The 22,491-nt window shown below is 45.5% G+C and overlaps 1 protein-coding gene across 1 annotated transcript; it reads right to left on the bottom strand.

Annotated features, from left to right (window-relative positions):
• Positions 1-1,181: 1,181 nt before the first annotated feature.
• LOC121558328 (acetylcholinesterase collagenic tail peptide) lies at positions 1,182-18,040 on the bottom strand. The gene is made up of 16 exons (XM_041871728.2): positions 17,826-18,040; positions 16,765-16,883; positions 15,515-15,631; positions 12,700-12,744; positions 11,910-11,936; positions 7,949-8,020; positions 7,446-7,508; positions 7,321-7,347; positions 7,084-7,164; positions 6,672-6,752; positions 4,673-4,769; positions 3,655-3,791; positions 3,383-3,508; positions 3,141-3,282; positions 2,224-2,326; positions 1,182-2,071 (listed from the first exon to the last, which is right to left on the bottom strand). The coding sequence occupies exons 1-16, from the start codon at positions 17,920-17,922 to the stop codon at positions 2,002-2,004; spliced, it is 1,404 nt and encodes a 467-aa protein (XP_041727662.1). The 5' UTR covers positions 17,923-18,040; the 3' UTR covers positions 1,182-2,001.
• Between the last annotated feature and the right edge of the window lie 4,451 nt (positions 18,041-22,491).

Below are 22,491 nucleotides of genomic sequence, written 5' to 3'. Positions count from 1 at the left end.
GCAAAGGGGGTGAATACATATGCACGCACCAGTTATTTTTTTCATTTCACTTCACCAATTTGGACTATTTTGTGTATGTCTATTACATGAAATCCAAATAAAAATCAATGTAATATTACAGGTTGTAATGCAACAAAATAGGAAAAACGCCAAGGGGGATGAATACTTTTGCAAGGCACTGTGTAGTGTTCAGTTCACCACTGAGTGGTGCAGTAGCTCTTCTCCAGTTATTTAAGCAGGCAGGCTGGATAAAGAGGTATCAAGAGGAGTACTGCTACAATATGATACAGAAAGATGTGTCCAGAGCTTTCTAACTGAGGCACCGTAGACTGTCCTAAGGTTTCCCACCCTATCTATCTAACTATCGGAATTCACTTCCTACCAAATAGCAGCTAAAACGGTTTCCTGTTCTGCAATGAGGAAATTATTGGAGAAAATGTAGTAGTGGTAATAATAACAGTTTGCCAGCCTTCACGTGTCATATCTCCCTGCAGACAGTAGTGCACTGAGGTCCTCCTCCATACCTAGAGGACTGATGGCATGAGTCATCAACGTGTACAGTAAGCACTTCTGAGTGAGGAGAGGGACAGTGTAACAGTCAGTGTGCAGCACAGACTCGGTGGTCTCATCTGTGGTCTACAGTGGATATAAGGGAGGATGTCTGTGAAAACCGCACGACCACAGCTACATTATGTTAGTGGTTCCTGAGTTAAATCGTGGAAATGTCAATCTAAACTAAAGCAAAGCTGACCATGTCCACAATGTTCAGATTCTGAACGGCCCTCTTGAACTACAGTCCAGTGCTATCACAAGCTAATAGAGCGCACAGGCCTGGCTGTCCCAAATGGCACCCTATCCCCTATATAGTGCGCTACTTTTGACCAAGGCCCATAGGACTCTGGTCAAAAGTAGTGCACTATATAGGGAATAGGGTGTAATTTGGGACAAGGCCCCTGCTCAGTTCTACCAGGTGGTGAGGGATCCCGGTCTGTCAGCTTGGCTGCTATTTCCACAAGCGGCCATCTTGGCTTTATGCTACTACTGTACAGTACATAGCTTTACTGTTCTTCTGAAGAGGATCTACCTCTTCAGTACAGACTGACCTAGGCTTAAGATCTACCTCTTCATAACATACAGAACAAGGCTTAAGATCTACCTCTTAAGAACATACAGAACAAGGCTTAAGATCTGCCTCTATTGAACAAGGCTCTCAGAATCCTCCTGAATACAGTATCATTATGACATGCCCCTCCTGTCCTGATTAGTGAAATTATAACATACAATATACTCCCTACGTACAATTGGAGACGTCTACCTACTATATATACACAGCACAAAGCTCATGACAACGATAGTAAGTATTGTGATTGGTTACATGCCTAGGTAGTGACATCTGTTGCCATGGTCACACAGCAATCTCAGCCTCATGCAAATGCTATATTACGTCATTCACATTGCAGTAAAATACACAGCATCCTGCTTCTGATTGTCCAGACCTGGTTCTCTTTTCTTTAACAGTGCTACGTCGAGGTAAATATGGCTTCCGGCTCCACCCACGAGTCTCTCTCTCTTTCTCAGAGCTCTCCTATTGGCTGTCTGTCACTTCTCTCATTTGACCGCCTCTCGTTCAGCGGCAGGCCCTGGTCCTATCAGGTATGGTGTGGGCGGAGCCTCTTCAGTCTTGGGTTGAGTTTTATTTAAGACAAAGTGAAATTGTCCTGTGCGTTTCCTGTGAATGGGTGAGGGGGCATTTTACTCGCCACCCCCACCTCCTCGGGAACTACATGGCTTCAGCAGCGATTCAACAGAGTTAGTGTGTGTAGTTTTAGTCATTTTGTCAGGTTTAGTCCAGTTTGTCACCACTTCCTTTTTGAGTCTCTTGTTTGCAGTGTTGTTGTTGATCTTTCTTCTTTTTTTTTTTTTTTTTGCATTACCGACATCCTGTTTAGTGCCAAAGCAAACAAGACATGAAGGATCCCACTGCTGTGTCCAGGTTCCTCTTCATGTGAAATAATTGCAGTTTGTAGAGTCAATGACACAGTACGGAGTGCATCTGAGACGACCATAAGACCTGGGAATCAAGGAGAAATAGAACCCTCTGTCAACTAATCATGACAATGGCAGACAGTGTTACTGCTCCATAGGGAACACACAGTTATGAGGTTACATACAGTAAGATATGAAAAGCAGACAAGAATGGATCAAGACAGTAGTCCTACTAACCCTGGGAGATATGAGTTGCATGTCTGATAGCCAAAGTCCTTTCCATCACATTCCTCGGCCCCGTCGTAACGATAACCATCTCCACAGTAAGCATGTTTACACTCTGTCAGGAGGAAGAGATGGAGAGAGAAACAGAGAGGGAGAAAAACAGAGAGAGACACAGAGAGAGAGAGACACACGGTGAGAGAGACACACGGAGAGAGAGACACACGGAGAGAGAGACACACAGAGAGAGAGACACGGAGAGAGACACACACAGAGAGAGACACAGAGACACAGAGAGAGGGACACACAGAGAGAGGGACACAGAGAGAGAGAGAGACAGAGAGACAGAGAGAGAGAGACACGGAGAGAGAGACAGAGACACGGAGAGAGAGACACACAGAGAGAGACACACAGAGAGAGGGACACACAGAGAGAGAGAGACAGAGAGACACAGAGAGAGAGATACAGAGAGAGAGACACACAGAGAGAGAGACACACGGAGAGAGACACACACGGAGAGAGAGACACAGGGAGAGAGGGACACACAGAGAGACAGAGAGAGAGACAGAGACACAGAGAGAAAGAGAGACAAGGAGGGAAAGACACACAGAGAGAAAGACACGGAGAGAGAGACACACGGAGAGAGAGACACAGAGAGAGAGAGACACAGAGAGAGAGACAGAGACATGGAGAGACGGAGAGAGAGACACAGAGAGAGAGACAGAGACACGGACAGAGAGACAGATAAATTGCCATCCAAACCAGACCGGTGCTTCTGTATGTCATCAATAGCATTATCATTTAGTAAGTTACTTCATCCAAATCAACTTCCCATGCGGTAATCGAACCCACAACTCCAGGCTCCAACAAACGGAACCATCGGCAGAACCAAACCACAGATCTTGTTCATCCACTATGATAACGTGACTTACTGACGCAGCCGTCGGTGACAATCCTATTCCCGTCGTCACATTCCTCCCCGTTGGGAATCTGAACGATCCCGTCGCCACAGTAACCCTCCTGTTCCGGAGCGTTCTCCGTAGACTGGAACGGTGTCAGCTGGAAGAAAGGAGTCTATTACAGAGATTAGAAACTAAAACAAAGAAAATTAAATAAAACTGTAACTTAAAGATGAACCTCGCCAGGCAATACTGTAAGCACTTAGACATATCACGTTTAGAAGAATCGGCAGCCATCCGTTGGTGTCTTTGAAGTAAAGTGATCTCTGGTCTTTCCGGAAGGCTAGGGCGTTGTCCGTATGAAGACGATCTAGTTCTTCTTTATTGTTTACCACAAATATCTGTAAACAACAAAGACTCATTCTGGGTGAGACACAATAAAGACTCATTCTGGGTGAGACAACAAAGACTAATTTGGTCTATCAAGTGCCTTAGCTGAGGCAAGTTTATGATTCGCAATAATGTTGATCATGTGTTGCATGCTCACCGCTGGCACTTTGGCGTAGTCGCTCCTGGAACTATGTTCATCAAACTGTGGGCTGTTAATACTAACAGAGTTACAGCTGCAAGTTCCAGGAAGACCTGGTAGCCCCCTCTCACCTTTCGTTCCGACCACGTAGAGTCCTGAACAAGAAATACATCTTTAGATCATATATTATCGATGTAGGCATATGTACAAAAGTGATGTACACATTACACAAGCACAGAGTACCATATTCACAGGGACTGTATGTTATAAATGCACTATCCGGGCCCCCTTGTCTATCTATCAAGTTGGTAAAGCAATCAACTCAATTTGAGCAGAAACCTGAACAAGACACCGGCTGTCACAGTTTAATTACATGGTGACATAATGTTTGTAAATATGTAAGGAGCTTCTTGGCCCTCTATGAATCCGTTTTAAGGACATGATGTCATGGCTTCATCATCCGTCCCATCCCAGTGTCCCCCTGCCACCCCACCCCCTCTGGGCATCTGTTTCACCTCAGGGGGGGGATAGAGAGGGGGGGATCAGGTTCCTCTGAAGCTAAATAAGCTCTCTGGTGTTACCTCCTGCTGTGTTTTAATGTCTGCTTCCTTTCGCAGATGCTGACACGGGAGGTTGCCTGCCTACAGCTTCACACCCATCCCTGAAGCTTCTCACACTGACAGGACATATGGACGATTTCCAAACCGCACATTAAACCTCAAATGTACTTTCCAGTGAGATTCTCCATTGGGCATGCTTTTTATTACAGGACCAGGTTTAATAATCTAGGTCTGAGAAACTAGCCTTCAGAGTCCAGAAAATGGGCAGAGCCTCCAACAATGAACAAACCAATAACTCTAAATCTGACTCAATGCTCTTCCCTAGAATTCATCCAGCTACACACTCAACATGCATCTACAGACTGGCAACAGATTAGCATGTTAGCCCAGCCACACTCCCTAGCCCTACAGCTGGCTCTAAAGCAGCCAAGCTCAGATGGAAGAGCCGATGGAGGAGGTGGTGGAGAGGTCCTTACCTGAGGCTGGCAGACCTGGGGGACCAGGGTGGCCGGGGGGCCCCTGAGGACCTGCTGGACCTAGAGGGCCGATAATCCCATTGTCGCCCTTCCCTCCCTGATAAATCAGACAAGATAAACAACACATGTAAAAACATCGACAGACAAACATATGGTAAACCTTCAGCGGTCAAAACATGTCACCACATCATAGTGATTTGAAGTTACAGTATGTTGCTCAAAGAGCGGCAAAACTTTTTTTAATCACAGCTTCTAACAGCATGTGATACAGTGGCTTGCGAAAGTGTTCACCCCCCTTGGCATTTTCCTGTTTTGTTGCCTTACAACCTGGAATTAAAATGGATTTTTTGGGTGTTTGCATCATTTGATTTACACAACATGCCTACCACTTTGAAGATGCAAAATAAAAAAAATTTGTGAAACAAACAAGAAATAAGACAAAAAACAGAAAACTTGAGCGTGCATAACTATTCACCCCCCCAAAGTCAATACTTTGTAGAGCCACCTTTTGCAGCAATTACAGCTGCAAGTCTCTTGGGGTATGTCTCTATAAGTTTGGCAGATCTAGCCACTGGGATTTTTGCCCATTCTTCAAGGAAAAACTGCTCCAGCGCCTTCAAGTTGGATGGGTTCCGCTGGTGTATAGCAATCTTTAAGTCATACCACAGATTCTCAATTGGATTGAGGTCTGGGCTTTGACTAGGTCATTCCAAGACATTTAAATGTTTCCCCTTAAACCACTCGAGTGTTGCTTTAGCAGTATGCTTAGGGTTATTGTCCTGCTAGAAGGTGAACCTCCATCCCAGTCTCAATTCTCTGGAAGATTGAAACAGGTTTCCCTCAAGAATTTCCCTGTATTTAGCGCCATCAATCATTCCTTCAATTCTGACCAGTTTCCCAGTCCCTGCCGATGAAAAATATGGTGTTCTCAGGGTGATGAGAGGTGTTGGGTTTGCGCTAGACATAGCGTTTTCCTTGATGGACAAAAAGCTAAATGTTTGTCTCATCTGACCAGAGTACCTTCTTCCATATGTTTGAGGAGTCTCCCACATGAATTTTGGCGAACACCAAACATGTTTGCTTATTTTTTTCTTTAAGCAATAGCTTTTTTCTGGCCACTCTTCCGTAAAGCCCAGCTCCTATGGACAGATACTCCAACCTCCGCTGTGGAGCTTTGCAGCGCCTTCGGGGTTATCTTTGGTCTCTTTGTTGCCTCTCTGATTAATACCCTCCTTGCCTGGTCCGTGAGTTTTGGTGGGCGGCCCTCTCTTGGCAGGTTTGTTGTGGTGCCATATTCTTTCCATTTTTAAATAACGGATTTAATGGTGCTCCGTGGGATGTTCAAAGTTTCTGATATTTTTTTGTAACCCAACCCTGATCTGTACTTTTCCACAACTTTGTCCCTGACCTGTTTGGAGAGCTCCTTGGTCTTCATGGTGCCGCTTGCTTGGTGGTGCCCCTTGCTTAGTGGTGTTGCAGACTCTGGGGCCTTTCAGAACAGGTGTATAAATACTGAGATCATGTGACAGATCATGTGACACTTAGATTGCACACAGGTGGACTTTATTTAACTAATTATGTGACTTCTGAAGGTAATTGGTTGCACCAGATCTTGTTTAGGGGCTTCATAGTAAAAGGGGGTGAATACATACGCACGCACCACTTTTCCGTTATTTATTTATTTAGAATTTCTTGAAACAAGTTCTAATTTGGACTATTTTGTGTATGTCCATTACATGAAATCCAAATAAAAATCCATTTAAATTACAGGTTGTAATGCAACAAAATTGGAAAAACGCCAAGGGGGATGAATACTTTTGCAAGGCACTGTTTTACATCATTAAGATCCAAATAAGATCCTAATACAGAATATCTCTCAACTGTTTAATAAAGTATATCTCACCTGTTTAATAAAGAATATCTCTCAACTGTTTAATAAAGAATATATCTCACCTGTTTAATAAAGTATATCTCACCTGTTTAATAAAGTATATCTCACCTGTTTGCCCCTCTTCCCTGGTCTGCCCGTCGGTCCTCTATTCCCTGAGATTCCAGGTTCTCCCTTTGGACCCATTTCACCCTAAAGACATAACAAACCACAGCACTCCATCAATAACAACATATACTGGTACATCATATAAATAACTGTGGTCCAATTTAGAATTGTGTTATTGAGTTATTATGGAGGGCCAGTTGATTCTGGTTCTATCCTGTTGTTCAATGAACCTCCACTACACTTCACCTACAATGACCTCCTCCTGCCCCCCTCCCCCCGCTCCTACTCCCACTCCTCCTTCACCTGCTCCCCCCCTCCTCCTCCTCCTCCTCCTCCTCCTCCTCCACATCAACCCCAGCAGCTGATAAACATCAGATAATGTCTAGATCAAGAGATCACAAGATGTATGTCTCACTTTCTGTCCAAGCATTCCAGGGAAGCCCATTGTGCCCTTGTCTCCCTTCCTCCCAGCCTCACTACGGTCACCACGGGAACCCTGATGAGACAGGAGACAAAACAACTGTACAGCCAACTGTAAACACTGAAAACAGACAAACAGTGTTGTTGAACCAACCCAGTGGAACTGAGATATGGTTATGTAATGTAATAGAATAAAAGAAAGCAGTCTAACACATTTGAAGTAATCACACACCTTTTCTCCTTTGTATCCGGGTAAACCCTAGGAAGGAAGATCAGAAGTCTGAAGTATAGACAATATGAATAACTTGATGGTTGAAATCAGACAATTTTCTCGGGGAAAGATGAAGCTTCACAGACCTTAGGTCCAAGAGGTCCTCTTACTCCAGGTAATCCCATCAATCCACCATCTCCCTTCTCCCCCTGCCACACACACACACACACACAGAGACATGGCTCTGATAACACAGTCTTCATCTACCTTTACACATCATATCATACAGACGTGGTATCTTAATTTGATCACTCTGTTGTCGCAGAGAATTTTCCTGCACCGTAGGAAATTCAAATGAGCCTCGTGATTTACATAAATTCACTGAAAACCCTTTATCTTTCTCTTACTAGATCCTAATATATAGTCTACTGTAGCCTATCAAAACTATTCTCATTTCTCGTTAGAAAATAATCAAATCCTCCTGCTGCAGGATTATTTTACTCCTGTGACGAAACAGGCCAAATTAAGATCTAACACCTGTACGTACAGGAACACACATACCATTTTTTTATGTTATTTTTTTCACCATACTATGGTACGGTAAAATACCATATTGATATATGGGCACTATGAAATAGGACTTACTCACTTTGGGCCCATTTGGTCCTGGCCACCCGGCTGGTCCCTGGCGCCCCGGGAGACCTGGAGGCCCCGTCCGACCCTGATGGGCCACAACATAATTTAACACATTATACGGTCATTTAGCACAGAGGATCCCACATTATTATGTTTTGCGTGGGGGATTGTGATAGAAAATTAATCGGGGTCCCCCTCATAATATCAGAATGCAAGTCCTACTTTAGAGTGCACTACAAATAGCATACAAGCAGTTTTACTATGACTTCAAGTCTTGGGCAACGGGAAACACATTTTTAAAGGCCCCCCCTCTTAGCGTCAGAGAAAAAAAGCTAATTACCTGCAATTCTACACATTTTGCCTTTGGGCATAGATAACATTTTAAAGCTAATTTCTTGCAATTCTAGTACAACAAGTGTACATTTCGTCAACAATAACTATGACGAAAAATACTTGTCAACGACTTATTTTTCCTGACTAAAACTATGACGATAACGAGACGAGATGCCCTGGAAAAAAACCCAATAACTGTAACAAATTCGTTTTAACTTTAGTTGACAAAAATGTGGCCAGACGAGAATTCCATGTGAGATTAATGGACATTTAATTTGAAATGAAGCTCCTTTTCATCTGTTTTGTCCAATCAGAGCATGAATGCAGAATATTTCATGCAACCCTCTCATTGGCAGAGTTGACATCTTTCAGTTGCGCGATCTGATTGGCTGATCTGCCCGGCAACCCACACAGCTCCCAGGTGGTCTCTTCAGTCATTCTTCAATCTGATTGGGCTGATCTGCCCGGCTCTCCCACACAGCTCCCAGGTGGTCTCTTCAGTCATTCTTCAATCTGATTGGGCTGATCTGCCCGGCTCTCCCACACAGCTCCCAGGTGGTCTCTTCAGTCATTCTTCAATCTGATTGGGCTGATCTGCCCGGCAACCCACACAGCTCCCAGGTGGTCTCTTCAGTCATTCTTCAATCTGATTGGGCTGATCTGCCCGGCTCTCCCACACAGCTCCCAGGTGGTCTCTTCAGTCATTCTTCAATCTGATTGGGCTGATCTGCCCGGCTCTCCCACACAGCTCCCAGGTGGTCTCTTCAGTCATTCTTCAATCTGATTGGGCTGATCTGCCCGGCTCTCCCACACAGCTCCCAGGTGGTCTCTTCAGTCATTCTTCAATCTGATTGGGCTGATCTGCCCGGCTCTCCCACACAGCTCCCAGGTGGTCTCTTCAGTCATTCTTCAATCTGATTGGGCTGATCTGCCCGGCTCTCCCACACAGCTCCCAGGTGGTCTCTTCAGTCATTCTTCAATCTGATTGAGCTGATCTGCCCGGCTCTCCCACACAGCTCCCAGGTGGTCTCTTCAGTCATTCTTCAATCTTTTTTGAACTGATGCGAAGCCAGAACACTTGTAACTAACCTCAACTAGAAACAATAATGTTTATTAAGAACACCTTCCTAATATTGAGTTGCAGCCCCTTTTGCCCTCAGAACAGCCTCAATTCGTCGGGATATGGACTCTACAAGGTGTCGAAAGTGTTCCACAGGGATGCTGGCCCATGTTGACTCCAATGCTTCCCACAGTTGTGTCAAGTTGGCTGGATGTCCTTTGGGTGATGGACCATTCTTGATACACATGGGAAACTGTTGAGCGTGAAAAACCCAGCAGCATTGTAGTTCTTGACACAAACAGGTGCACCTGGCACTTACTACCATACCCCGTTCAAAGGCACTTAAATATTTTGTCTTGCCCATTCACCCTCTGAATGGCACACATACACAATCCATGTCTCAATTGTCTTAAGGCTTAAAAATCCTTCTTTAACTTGTCTCCTCCCCTTCATCTACACTGATTGAAGTGGATTTAACAAGTGACATCAATAAAGGATCATAGCTTTCACCTGGATTCACCTGGTCAGTCTGTGTAAATCCTCATTATTTAGTTGAATGATTTTCAATGTGAGTGTCATTTCTATATAGCCTACACTTTCTCATTCTGAACTACTAACGCCAGTGGAACGGATGTTCGTGACAATGACCACATGAGTAGCTGTCGTTCACTGATTTGACAGCTCTAACACAGTTCCACCTCTGACACCGCCAAAACATCAGCTATGAGGTGTCGGCTATCGCCTGTTAACACTTGATCTAATTAAATGTAGGTCTAAGACTAAAACTAAATCTAAAAAATGTGACAAAATCAACAGTGAATTCTACACATTTTGCCATGTTGCAGTTTTTGGCTTAAATTACAGTGCACTCATGTTCATTTGTGGGGAATAAAATAAGAATTTAGTTAAACAAATGTATTATTGATGGAGTACTGTGGATACCAATATCCCTGTGAGCCTCCCCGGCCCATGTTGTGCGTCTAACGCTTAAGAACATAAATTGTGGATGAATATTACATTGTATTGCACCCTCTAGTCTAAACTCTTTTCACAGATCGGTTGTGCAAAATTCGTTTAAGCTGTTGTTGCTAGCAATATTCATAGATTTTTGTTATTTTTATTATTATGATATATTTTTTTGATCTGGCTGCAGACCCCCTGCAGTACTCCCCCTTTGGGAACGACTGATTTAGCATACCTTTTACAGTTATCACACATAGTACCACAGGAGGCTGGTGGCACCTTGATTGGGGAGGACGGGCTCATGGTAATGACTGGAGTGGAATCAGTGGAATGGTATCAAATACATCCAACACATGGTTTCCATGGTTTCCATTAGTTTGATGACATTCCATTTGTACCATTAAGGCCATTATTATGAGCTGTCCTCCCTCGGCAGCCTCCTGTGTACGGTACATAGGTAATATGTGAGAATAGCTGAGCCATATCAGAACCTTTAAAACACTACTTTAACCAGACCAGAAGTTCTGAACTGACTAGAAAACACAGGCCATGAAGACGGCCATATAAAGAATTACCAGCTGACCTAGCGTCATAAACAAAAAAAACAAAAATACAAGACGCTAGAACACAACCATTCAACTGAATGAATCAGCAGCTCTCCATGTAAACTGTGTACTGTGCAGTATCATCTTTTCGTGTGTAATATCGTAAAAGTAGAAGTAACATGTAGCATGAGTTACAAACATGATTGTTCTGAATGGTTACAGAGAATTCCGTGAGCTGGTGGGGATGTTGACATGACAACCTGTGTAGTGTTTTTACCCTGGTCCGCCATGTGGAGAGAGAGAAGGACTTTAACAAGGGCTGTCACTCTGCCCTCTTTAATGAAATGATAGGCCGCATATAAAACAGGAGGCCCGCTGCTTGTGGGAAATAAAATGATTTATGGTCTGGCTCGAGCACTAAGCTAAATTGCACTGCAATGCTGCTGCTGCACACAGCCAGCCCCGCAGCTCACAGAGCAGGGCAGTGAACGTATAGATGGATCCATCCTCCAATACCAATGGGAACGGGGATGGACCACATGACAGGAAAGTGGGGGTGTATTCGGAGGGATTAAATGTTCAGAATGTTGCAGATATAAATTAAATAGATAGAGTGAGTTCGAATTCCCTATTCTATACGACCTACAATCATCTATTTTCTATGCAATACATCTCTGTGAAGGTGCTGTAACGATGCACCCTCCTGAACAGGGCCTAGTGAAGCTGGATGGGTTTCAGGAGCTAACAGGGTGACCAATACTTCCCCATTTGTTAGAGGAGACATGGGACGGGGTGGGAGGTTCATCCACTCTCCACTCCAACTCAGCAGAATGCTTCTATACATCTTCTATCTCAGCGGCTCTCTCTGTGTCCTAGCTATCCTAGCATCCTGGCAAGGTTGTGCTGCTAGTCTTCCTCTGCATTTCATAATGTTCATAACCAGGCAGCGGGCGGACAGGCGGGCGGCGGGGACGTGAGTTACAGCCCACCAGACAGACTGAGAAGGGACTGGATCTCATTTTTGAGCAAATCCACTTAGCAGAGCTAATAGAATGATCAATGGACGCCCTCACCTTTTGTCCAGGTCGTCCCAGTTCTCCCTGGAGGTACAGAGACAGAGACAGAGACAGAGACAGAGACAGAGACAGAGACAGAGACAGAGACAGAGGCAGAGACAGAGACAGAGACAGAGGTAGAGAGACAGAGACAGAGACAGAGACAGAGACAGAGACAGAGACAGAGGCAGATGCAGAGACAGAGACAGAGACAGAGACAGGGGTAGAGACAGAGACAGAGACAGAGACAGAGGTAGAGACAGAGACAGAGACAGAGACAGAGACAGAGACAGAGACAGAGACAGAGACAGAGACAGAGACAGAGACAGAGACAGAGACAGAGACAGAGGTAGAGAGACAGAGACAGAGACAGAGACAGAGACAGAGACAGAGACAGAGACAGAGGCAGAGGCAGAGACAGAGACAGAGACAGAGACAGAGACAGAGACAGAGACAGAGACAGAGGCAGAGGCAGAGACAGAGACAGAGACAGAGGCAGAGGCAGAGACAGAGACAGAGACAGAGGCAGAGACAGAGACAGAGACAGAGATAGAGACAGAGGCAGAGGCAGAGGCAGAGACAGAGACAGAGACAGAGGCAGAGGCAGAGACAGAGACAGAGACAGAGACAGAGACAGAGGCAGAGACAGAGACAGAGACAGAGACAGAGACAGAGACAGAGACAGAGACATACAGTTATAACTAGTGCTTTTCATACAAGCCCTTTCCTCTTCGTATAATGACAACTTTCAATCAGTCACTAAACATCTAATGTAAAAAAAAAAATGTATTTTATAAATGACACTTACCTTTTCTCCTTTTGGTCCCTTCAGACCTGGTAGCCCAGCTGGACCCTGTAGAAGGTCAACAATAATCATATATATAAACAATTAGAACATGTTATTATTATTTTTAAAAAAATTTGGGGGGGGGCAATCGATTTATTATTTACAATCCCAATAATATTCTGAATTCCCTTCATAATATCCTGTAATATCAATTAGCAGGTACAGGATAATATTGACACTAAATGTGCTTGTTAGCTTCATTTGCAGTCAGCTAACTCTGGTGCCATGCTGTATAGGCTAAATTGTGCATGAATTGTGCATGAATACTGATGTGAAAAACAATCTGAAGGGTCTGCTAACCATGCTCTCCTCTCCCTGACAGAATGCCATCTAGGCAATTGGCAATTTATAGGACTCTGGGATTACTATAGGATCTGCTACATTACAACACCACCACCACCCACCACTACCCACCAACCCTCCACACAGCAACACCACCACCCACCCTCCCTCCACACAGCAACACCACCACCCACCCACCCTCCACACAGCAACACCACCACCCACCCTCCGCACACAGCAACACCACCACCCACCCACCCTCCACACAGCAACACCACCACCCACCCACCCTCCACACAGCAACACCACCACCCACCCACCCTCCACACAGCAACACCACCACCCACCCTCCGCACACAGCAACACCACCACCCACCCACCCTCCACACACAGCAACACCACCACCCACCCTCCACACAGCAACACCACCACCACCCACCCACCCTCCACACAGCAACACCACCACCCACCCACCCTCCGCACACAGCAACACCACCACCCACCCACCCTCCACACAGCAACACCACCACCCACCCACCCTCCGCACACAGCAACACCACCACCACCCACCCACCCTCCACACAGCAACACCACCACCCACCCACCCTCCGCACACAGCAACACCACCACCCACCCACCCTCCACACAGCAACACCACCACCCACCCTCCGCACACAGCAACACCACCACCCACCCTCCGCACACAGCAACACCACCACCCACCCTCCACACAGCAACACCACCACCCACCCTCCGCACACAGCAACACCACCACCCACCCACCCTCCACACAGCAACACCACCACCCACCCACCCTCCACACAGCAACACCACCACCCACCCACCCTCCACACAGCAACACCACCACCCACCCTCCGCACACAGCAACACCACCACCCACCCTCCACACAGCAACACCACCACCCACCCACCCTCCACACAGCAACACCACCACCCACCCTCCGCACACAGCAACACCACCACCACCCACCCTCCACACAGCAACACCACCACCCACCCTCCGCACACAGCAACACCACCACCACCCACCCACCCTCCACACAGCAACACCACCACCCACCCACCCTCCACACAGCAACACCACCACCCACCCACCCTCCACACAGCAACACCACCACCCACCCACCCTCCACACAGCAACACCACCACCCACCCACCCTCCACACAGCAACACCACCACCACCCACCCTCCACACAGCAACACCACCACCACCCACCCTCCACACAGCAACACCACCACCCACCCACCCTCCACACAGCAACACCACAACCAACCACCACCACCCACCCACCCTCCACACAGCAACACCACAACCAACCACCACCACCCACCCACCCTCCACACAGCAACACCACCACCCACTCTCCACACAGCAACACCACCACCACCCACCACCACCCACCCTCCACTCAGTAACACCACAACCACCCACCCACCCTCCACACAGCAACACCACCACCACCCACCCACCACCACCACCCACCCTCCACACAGCAACACCACAACCACCCACCCTCCGCACAGCAACACCACAACCACCCACCCACCCTCCACACAGCAACACCACCACCCACCCTTCGCACATAGATACACCACCACCACCACCCACCCTCCACACAGTAACACCACAACCACCCACCCACCCTCCACACAGCAACACCACCACCCACCCTCCACACAGTAACACCACAACCCCCCACCACCACCCACCCTCCACACAGCAACACCACCACCACCCACCCACCCTCCACACAGAAACACATGGAAATGAATCATATGCAGCCTAACCAGGTTGTTGTGTATACAAGGCGATACAGGAATGTACTCCCTCCACTCAATATGCCTTTCCAAGCAGACCAGGCTGTTTGGGATGTTTCTAAGAATGGTGTGTGGAGGGACAGAGAGCCGTGGCAGCCAGTGGAAAAAGTCTATTTGCGTCGTGTCTAAATGTGGAGTGTTAATGGGATGCTGTGTTGGAGGGCTCCATGTAATCTCAATTCTCCGTCCCCGTCTCCGTCCCCATCCCCGTTCCGTCCCCATCCCTGTTCCCGTCTCCGTCCCAGTCTCCGTCCCTGTCCCTGTCCCCGTCCCCCTCCCCGTCCCTGTCCCCGTTCCCGTCTCCGTTCTCGTCTCCATCCCTGTCCCCGTTCCCGTCCCCGTCCCCGTCCCCGTCCCCATCCCCGTCCCTGTCTCCAGCTCTAGAGGTACAACAGGAAGGGAGGAGAAGGAACTCACACGGGTCTCAGATGGTAAAGCGCTGCTAGGGGCCTATAGAGGACATAGCCAACCCCCAACACCTGTATACCGCCATTTCTGAAAAGTAAGGAAGCTCAGGCAACTAACTGAGGTGTCCACCTGATAAGCCCTGATTAAATACTCTTCCAAATATCTGGCTTATAAAGACAAAGTGATGAAGCCAGCGGGATGAAAATGTTAACATGAGACAGCTGCGGGGTGGATAAGTTTACCTACCTGAGGACCGGGGGGTCCATCGGGGCCTGGGGGGCCTGGGACACAGGTGGGACCTTTCAGCTCCGTCCCTGGATCTGGATCTTCACCATGTTTTCCTCCATTATCGGACTCTTCATTCTAAACCAATCAAACAAAAACACTTCCATTTAATAATTGCTTTATTTAATAATAAAATGATCAGTAGTTATTTGCGGTACTGAAGTACAATTACAGTACAATTAAGATTGTGGATCACTTATACACTATTTGCCAATCAAAATGACAGCTGTGTGTCATGTCATCTGTCAGTTTGAATTAGAGATTGTACACAATCATTCAGCGTAAACTCCTGGTCATCACTCCTCTTGAGTTTACAGTCTAGGCTATAGGCTGAGGGTTGTATATCTAAGGACCCTCTAACAGGATAGGCTGAGGGTTGTATCTCTAAGGACCCTCTAACAGGATAGGCTGAGGGTTGTATCTCTAAGGACCCTCTAACAGGATAGGCTGAGGGTTGTATCTCTAAGGACCCTCTAACAGGATAGGCTGAGGGTTGTATCTCTAAGGACCCTCTAACAGGATAGGCTGAGGGTTGTATCTCCTAAGGACCCTCTAACAGGATAGGCTGAGGGTTGTATCTCTAAGGACCCTCTAACAGGATAGGCTGAGGGTTGTATCTCTAAGGACCCTCTAACAGGATAGGCTGAGGGTTGTATCTCTAAGGACCCTCTAACAGGATAGGCTGAGGGTTGTATCTCTAAGGACCCTCTAACAGGATAGGCTGAGGGTTGTATCTCTAAGGACCCTCTAACAGGATAGGCTGAGGGTTGTATCCTCTAAGGACCCTCTAACAGGATAGGCTGAGGGTTGTATCTCTAAGAGGACCCTCTAACAGGATAGGCTGAGGGTTGTATCTCTAAGAGGACCCTCTAAGGTCGTATCCCCTCATCAATCCTGATCTGCAGTCAGCACTCGGTGGGAGACCAGTTAATCCATCGCTTCCTGCACACACCTACTCTATCATCAGAAATCCCTACTGCTCTTAGTCAGGGGCAGAGGAGGGCAAGAGTGAGGCTAAGTCACAAATGGCACGCTATTCCCTATACATTATAGTCCACTACTTTTGACCATAGCCCTATCAAAAGTAGTACGCTATGTAGGGAAAAGGGTGCAATTTGGAACACAGCCAGGGAGTGAGGTTTGGATAGCACCCAAGGACAAATCAACAATCATACACTCCACAAGGACAAGTCACATGACTTTGGACTCACATGACCACCGCGTTGCCACAGTGAGGGGGGAGGAGGGAACAGGGGGGGCGGGGGCGGACTCAGTAAACAGCAGGGGTTGAATTTCCTCTGCTGGTCCAAGGCAGGTTGTTGTTGGAGAGCTGGGGAAAGTAGTGGACAGTATGGTAAGTCAGTCACATGGGAAGTAAATACACACCGACCCCGCAGAGGGGGTTTGTCATGTTGACATCAGTGGGAAATTAAACGAATAGAGTCAGTGTCAAAACTGGTTGAAGGGGCTTAAAGAAAACCCAATGTTTGCTTATTTCTAACAGCATCAAAGTGTATGGTAAGGTGTGTATAATAATCTGTATGTTACTGCGTCCTGTTGAGGCAGAGACCAGACAACACCTCACTAACAAGCCATAAAGGAAAATCTCCTGCATAGGGGCATTGCCAAAGAACTGGTGTTGCAGCTGCCTAGTTCAAATCCACTCAATCAGCAGATCCTCCCCTTCACAACAAACATCAGCTGAACTGAAAGTAATCTGTAAATGTATGGAAATGCACTGTCTGGCAGGTTATTGCAGACACTAGAAGCTACACATGGTATCTATATAGGTATATACTACAAAAACTGAAATACATCTACAAATCAGACAAATAATAACTAGAATATAATAAGAACTGAAATCACACAGGGAACTGTAACATGACAGTAACATGATGAGTGTAGTGACATCACGGCATCCACACTGGAGAGAGCTGCTCCCGGCTCTGGCTGAATACAGATATGAGGCACCATATGCCTTCCTCCCTGTCAGGAACTGTAGACAGACGCTATTTATAGAGACATTTCCATTCTGACAGCATTTCATATTCCATAAATTACAGGAAAATACACAGCAACACACACTTCAAAGTGCAGAGACAATCGTGATAAGACATGATGTTGAGTTTACCCAGGGTCGGACTGCAGCTTGTCAAAACCATGCATGACATATTCCTGCATGCACACAGACACACATATAAACACACACATGCATGAGTGTGCGCATGTACACACACACACACGCACACACACACACGGCTGGCTCTCTTACCTGCTGGGAATGAGAGAATATTGTCCAGGAAAGAGGACTGAGACAGGACATAACAAAACAATAGTGGAAGATAGAGTCCAAATGTGATGAGGATCATGCTGCTGTAAATACAATACCCTGTCTGTCTCTAACTTGGGTTTACTGAAGAGCCACAGCAAAACGACTCCACTCTCACTCTCTCTCACTCTCTCTGACTTTCTCTCACTCTCTCTGACTCTCTCTCCCTCTCTCTCTCTCTCTCTCTCAGTATCCCTGCGCCTTTAGGAGGGGGGTGCCTGCCAACCATTGCCCACTCCTGCATCAGTGTACACTAAAATTACAGAAGGCAGCCTGTCAGCTGCCCTTTGTGACAATATTAGAATCTTACTACTGCAAGGGATGCCTTTCTTAATCGTTTCCCTCTCCGCTCATACGGATACAAGACTACAAAATATACTACATGGCCGGAATGACATTGGAAAGACCATACTCTCTACAGTACAAACACTTACCTCTTGATGACCACTGTATAAATAAATACTATGTGGTCACTTCACAACTGTAGCAAATAAACAGAACATAATTTCACAAGGTAGATGACCTTGTACATGTCGCACAAGACAAGGAAAAATAAACATGTCATGAATGCACGCAAATCACAAATACACCTGTGACCGGTTGTCACTGTAAAAAATATAATCCAACACATTTGTTAGATTATACGATTATTATCAGAAAAATAAGGTTTACGCACCACATGGATACGCAATGAATAGTGTCACACAGCATTCACTACAGCATCGGTCTCTGAGGATATATATCGATTAGACCACCCCATTGGTTTTATCAGCCTCTGCAGCAAAATGAATGGCCAGGCATTTACAAAGAGGCAAAATGAATGGCCAGGCATTTACAAAGAGGCAAAATGAATGGCCAGGCATTTACAAAGAGGCAAAATGAATGGCCAGGCATTTACAAAGAGGCAAAATGAATGGCCAGGCATTTACAAAGAGGCAAAATGAATGGCCAGGCATTTACAAAGAGGCAAAATGAATGGCCAGGCATTTACAAAGAGGCACTGGAATCCTGGGCATGGCAGGGGGGCAATATAGACGCCAGTATCAATTTAAATAAATGAAAGTGAAAGTCTTAAATTATCAGCAGTATTTCTGTCTGTAATAAAGTGCTTTTTTGAAGAAAGACTCATTCTGATTGGCTGGGCCTGGTTCCCCAGTGAGTGGACCTTTCTCCCTATGGCTGCACCCCTGCCCAGTCATGTGAAATCCATAGATTAGGGCCTAATGATTTTATTTCAATTGACTGATTTCCTTCTATGAACTGTAAAATCGTTGAAATTGTTGCATGTTGCATTAATATTCTTGTTCAGTATATTTCTGTGTACAGTCGTGGTCAAAAGTTTTGAGAATGACACAAATATAAATTTTCACAAAGTCTGCTACCTCAGTTTTTATGATGGCAATTTGCATATCCTCCAGAATGTCATGAAGAGTGATGAGATGAATTGCAATTAATTGCAAAGTCCCTCTTTGCCATGAAAATGAACTTAATCCCCCCCCAAAAAATCCACTGCATTTCAGCCCTGCCACAAAAGGAACAGCTGACATCATGTCAGTGATTCTCTCATTAACACAGGTGAGTGTTGATGTGGACAAGGCTGGAGATCACTATGTCATGCTGATTGAGTTAGAATAACAGACTGGAAGCTATAAAAGGAGGGTGGTGCTTGAAATCATTGTTCTTCCTCTGTTAACCATGGTTACCTGCAAGTAAACACGTGCCGTCATCATTGCTTTGCACAAAAAGGCCTTCACAGGCAAGGATATTGCTGCTAGTAAGATTGCACATAAATCAACCATTTATTGGATCATCAAGAACTTCAAGGAGAGAGGTTCAATTGTTGTGAAGAAGGCTTCAGGGCGCCCAAGAAAGTCCAGCAAGCGCCAGGACCGTCTCCTAAAGTTGATTCAGCTGCGGGATCGGGGCACCACCAGTGCAGAGCTTGCTCAGGAATGGCAGAAGGCAGGTGTGAGTGCATCTGCACACACAGTGAGGCGAAGACTTTTGGAGGATGGCCTGGTGTCAAGAAGGGCAGCGAGGAAGCCACTTCTCTCCAGGAAAAACATCAGGGACAGACTGATATTCTGCAAAAGGTACAGGGAGTGGACTGCTGAGGAGTGGGGTAAAGTCATTTTCTCTGATGAATCCCCTTTCCGATTGTTTGGGGCATCCGGAAAAAAAGCTTGTCCGGAGAAGACAAGGTGAGCGCTACCATCAGTCCTGTGTCATGCCAATAGTGTGTGGGGTTGCTTCTCAGCCAAGGGAGTGGGCTCACTCACAATTTTGCCTAAGAACATAGCCATGAATAAAGAATGGTACCAACACATCCTCAGAGAGCAACTTCTCCCAACCATCCAATAACAGTTTGGTGACGAACAATGCCTTTTCCAGCATGATGGAGCACCTTGCCATAAGGCAAAAGTGATAACTAAGTGGCTCGGGGAACAAAACATCGACATTTTGGGTCCATGGCCAGGAAACTCCCCAGACCTTAATCCCATTGAGAACTTGTGGTCAATCCTCAAGAGGCGAGTGGACAAACAAACTCCAAGCATTGATTATGCAAGAATGGGCTGCCATCAGTCAGGATGTGGCCCAGAAGTTAATTGACAGCATGCCAGGACGGATTGCAGAGGTCTTGAAAAAGAAGGGTCAACAATGCAAATATTGACTCTTTGCATAAACTTAATGTAATTGTCAATAAAAGCCTTTGACACTTATGGAATGCTTGTAATTATACTTCAGTATACCATAGTAACATCTGACAAAAATATCTAAAAACACTGAAGCAGCAAACTTTGTGAAGACCAATACTTGTATCATTCTCAAAACTTTTGACCACGACTGTAGGTGATTGACATGACTCTCTTGAATTTTGCTGTCAGTTTCATTGGCCAAAATTTCACATGCACGCATACACACACAAATTAATTACTTTCACAAATTTCCCCTTTCCATGCCTGCTTGGTGTAATCTATCAAACGCAAAATACACATTTACTGAACACTGTTTTAACAGTTGCAGCCGACAGTATTTTTCAGTGACGACACGTTTGTGGGATCCTCTTCCGTTTACACACAGGTGTTCTGAGATGCAGAACTCTCTCTTCAATCTGTTTTCCTTAAACACCCATAAAACCTAGCGGTCAAACAGGGAAATGGTTCCAATGGTTCCAGTTTTAGAAACCCTTAAGATAAGGGCTGTGTTTCATGAAGGCTTACCGTTTTAATAACCATGTAAATCTCTCTCGGACAAGGTGACTTTTATCAGTATATTCGCCTGTATTTTCCCCCAACAAATGAAATGCTAATTAGCTGGTAATGTGGCGATCATAAATAACTACACATGCCATGATGATCTGGACAGACTGCTGAATCGAGGCAAAGGTAAGAATCTCTGGATTAACAATCTAATGTTAGCTAAATGTAGTAATGAAAGAATTGGCTACATTTCTTTAAATGTATAATTCTGTGAACTGTCTTGGGCAAGTTTTAAATTGACACAATATCTGTTAGCAAAGGTGTCAGCTAGAGATGACATGCAGGAGCTTGCAGGGAGTTGTAGTCTTGTATGATGTCTACTTTGATGCTAATTAGCATTTTCAAATCAGAGAGTAAATAGTGCAGAATATATTGATAAAAGTCACCTTGTCCTAGAGAGATTTACATGGTTATCAAAACATCACACCAGGGTAAACCTACACGAAACACAGCCCTAATTTTAAGTGTTTCTAAAATCCCCAATGTGGAAAATGAATGGTGGAAAAACAATTGGAACCATTTCCCAGTTTGACAGCTAGGTTTTATGGGTATTGACACCGTCACTGTGAGGCTCTACGTGGAAATATGGCCTTGTGGGAACTCTAACCCTATAAAAGGTGTGTATCAATTTAACCTTTTGTTTTTATAAATTATTTGAGACCATGCTTCCAAAACCATGGTCTCAACAAACTCAGAGTGCATGGACTCATAAGAAAACCCCATAGAGAAGACTCCTTCATCCATTCACTCTTATGTGTAATGTACTCGAACTGAGAGTCATGGTCAAGGGCTAAGAAGAGGGGAACCCAAGTCTTAGAAGGTTGGGATTTCACATGGTTGTAATGGAAACCCCCTAGGTAAAAATAACATCCAAATGATCAAACATACCCATTAATGATTTCATCAAGTTTAATACATATGTAAAAATGCCATCTTATGTACATTCGTATAAAATGTGTTCTATCTGAAATTAAGATACAATAGCATAGCAATAACATTAACACTAGAAATGATTCACAACAACAAAATCAGCCTATTGCACATCTTCGATCTAGCCATTGGTGTGAATGCTCATCATTGTTACCGTTTGTCCCTGTAAACTCAACAAACAGGAGAATACTGTTGAACGTATATATTGGGTTTCACGCGATGGTCCTATTGGTCAGATGTTCCTGCTTTGTCCAAATGGCTCAGTGCATCTAAACAAAGACTGAATTCATGTCCAGAATTAAAAACGGGGCCAAAGTTAGACTGCCTCTACTGTGATAATCACTGCTGTATTATTGTCAACCCACACCATTAGTTAGGCCATCAGTCACAGAGAGGAAAGCCAGGTAATAGAAGACATT

The sequence above is a fragment of the Coregonus clupeaformis genome, unplaced genomic scaffold (assembly GCF_020615455.1).
Source record: "Coregonus clupeaformis isolate EN_2021a unplaced genomic scaffold, ASM2061545v1 scaf0386, whole genome shotgun sequence".
NCBI lineage: Eukaryota > Metazoa > Chordata > Actinopteri > Salmoniformes > Salmonidae > Coregonus > Coregonus clupeaformis.
This window is presented reverse-complemented; position numbering and strand designations above follow the sequence as displayed.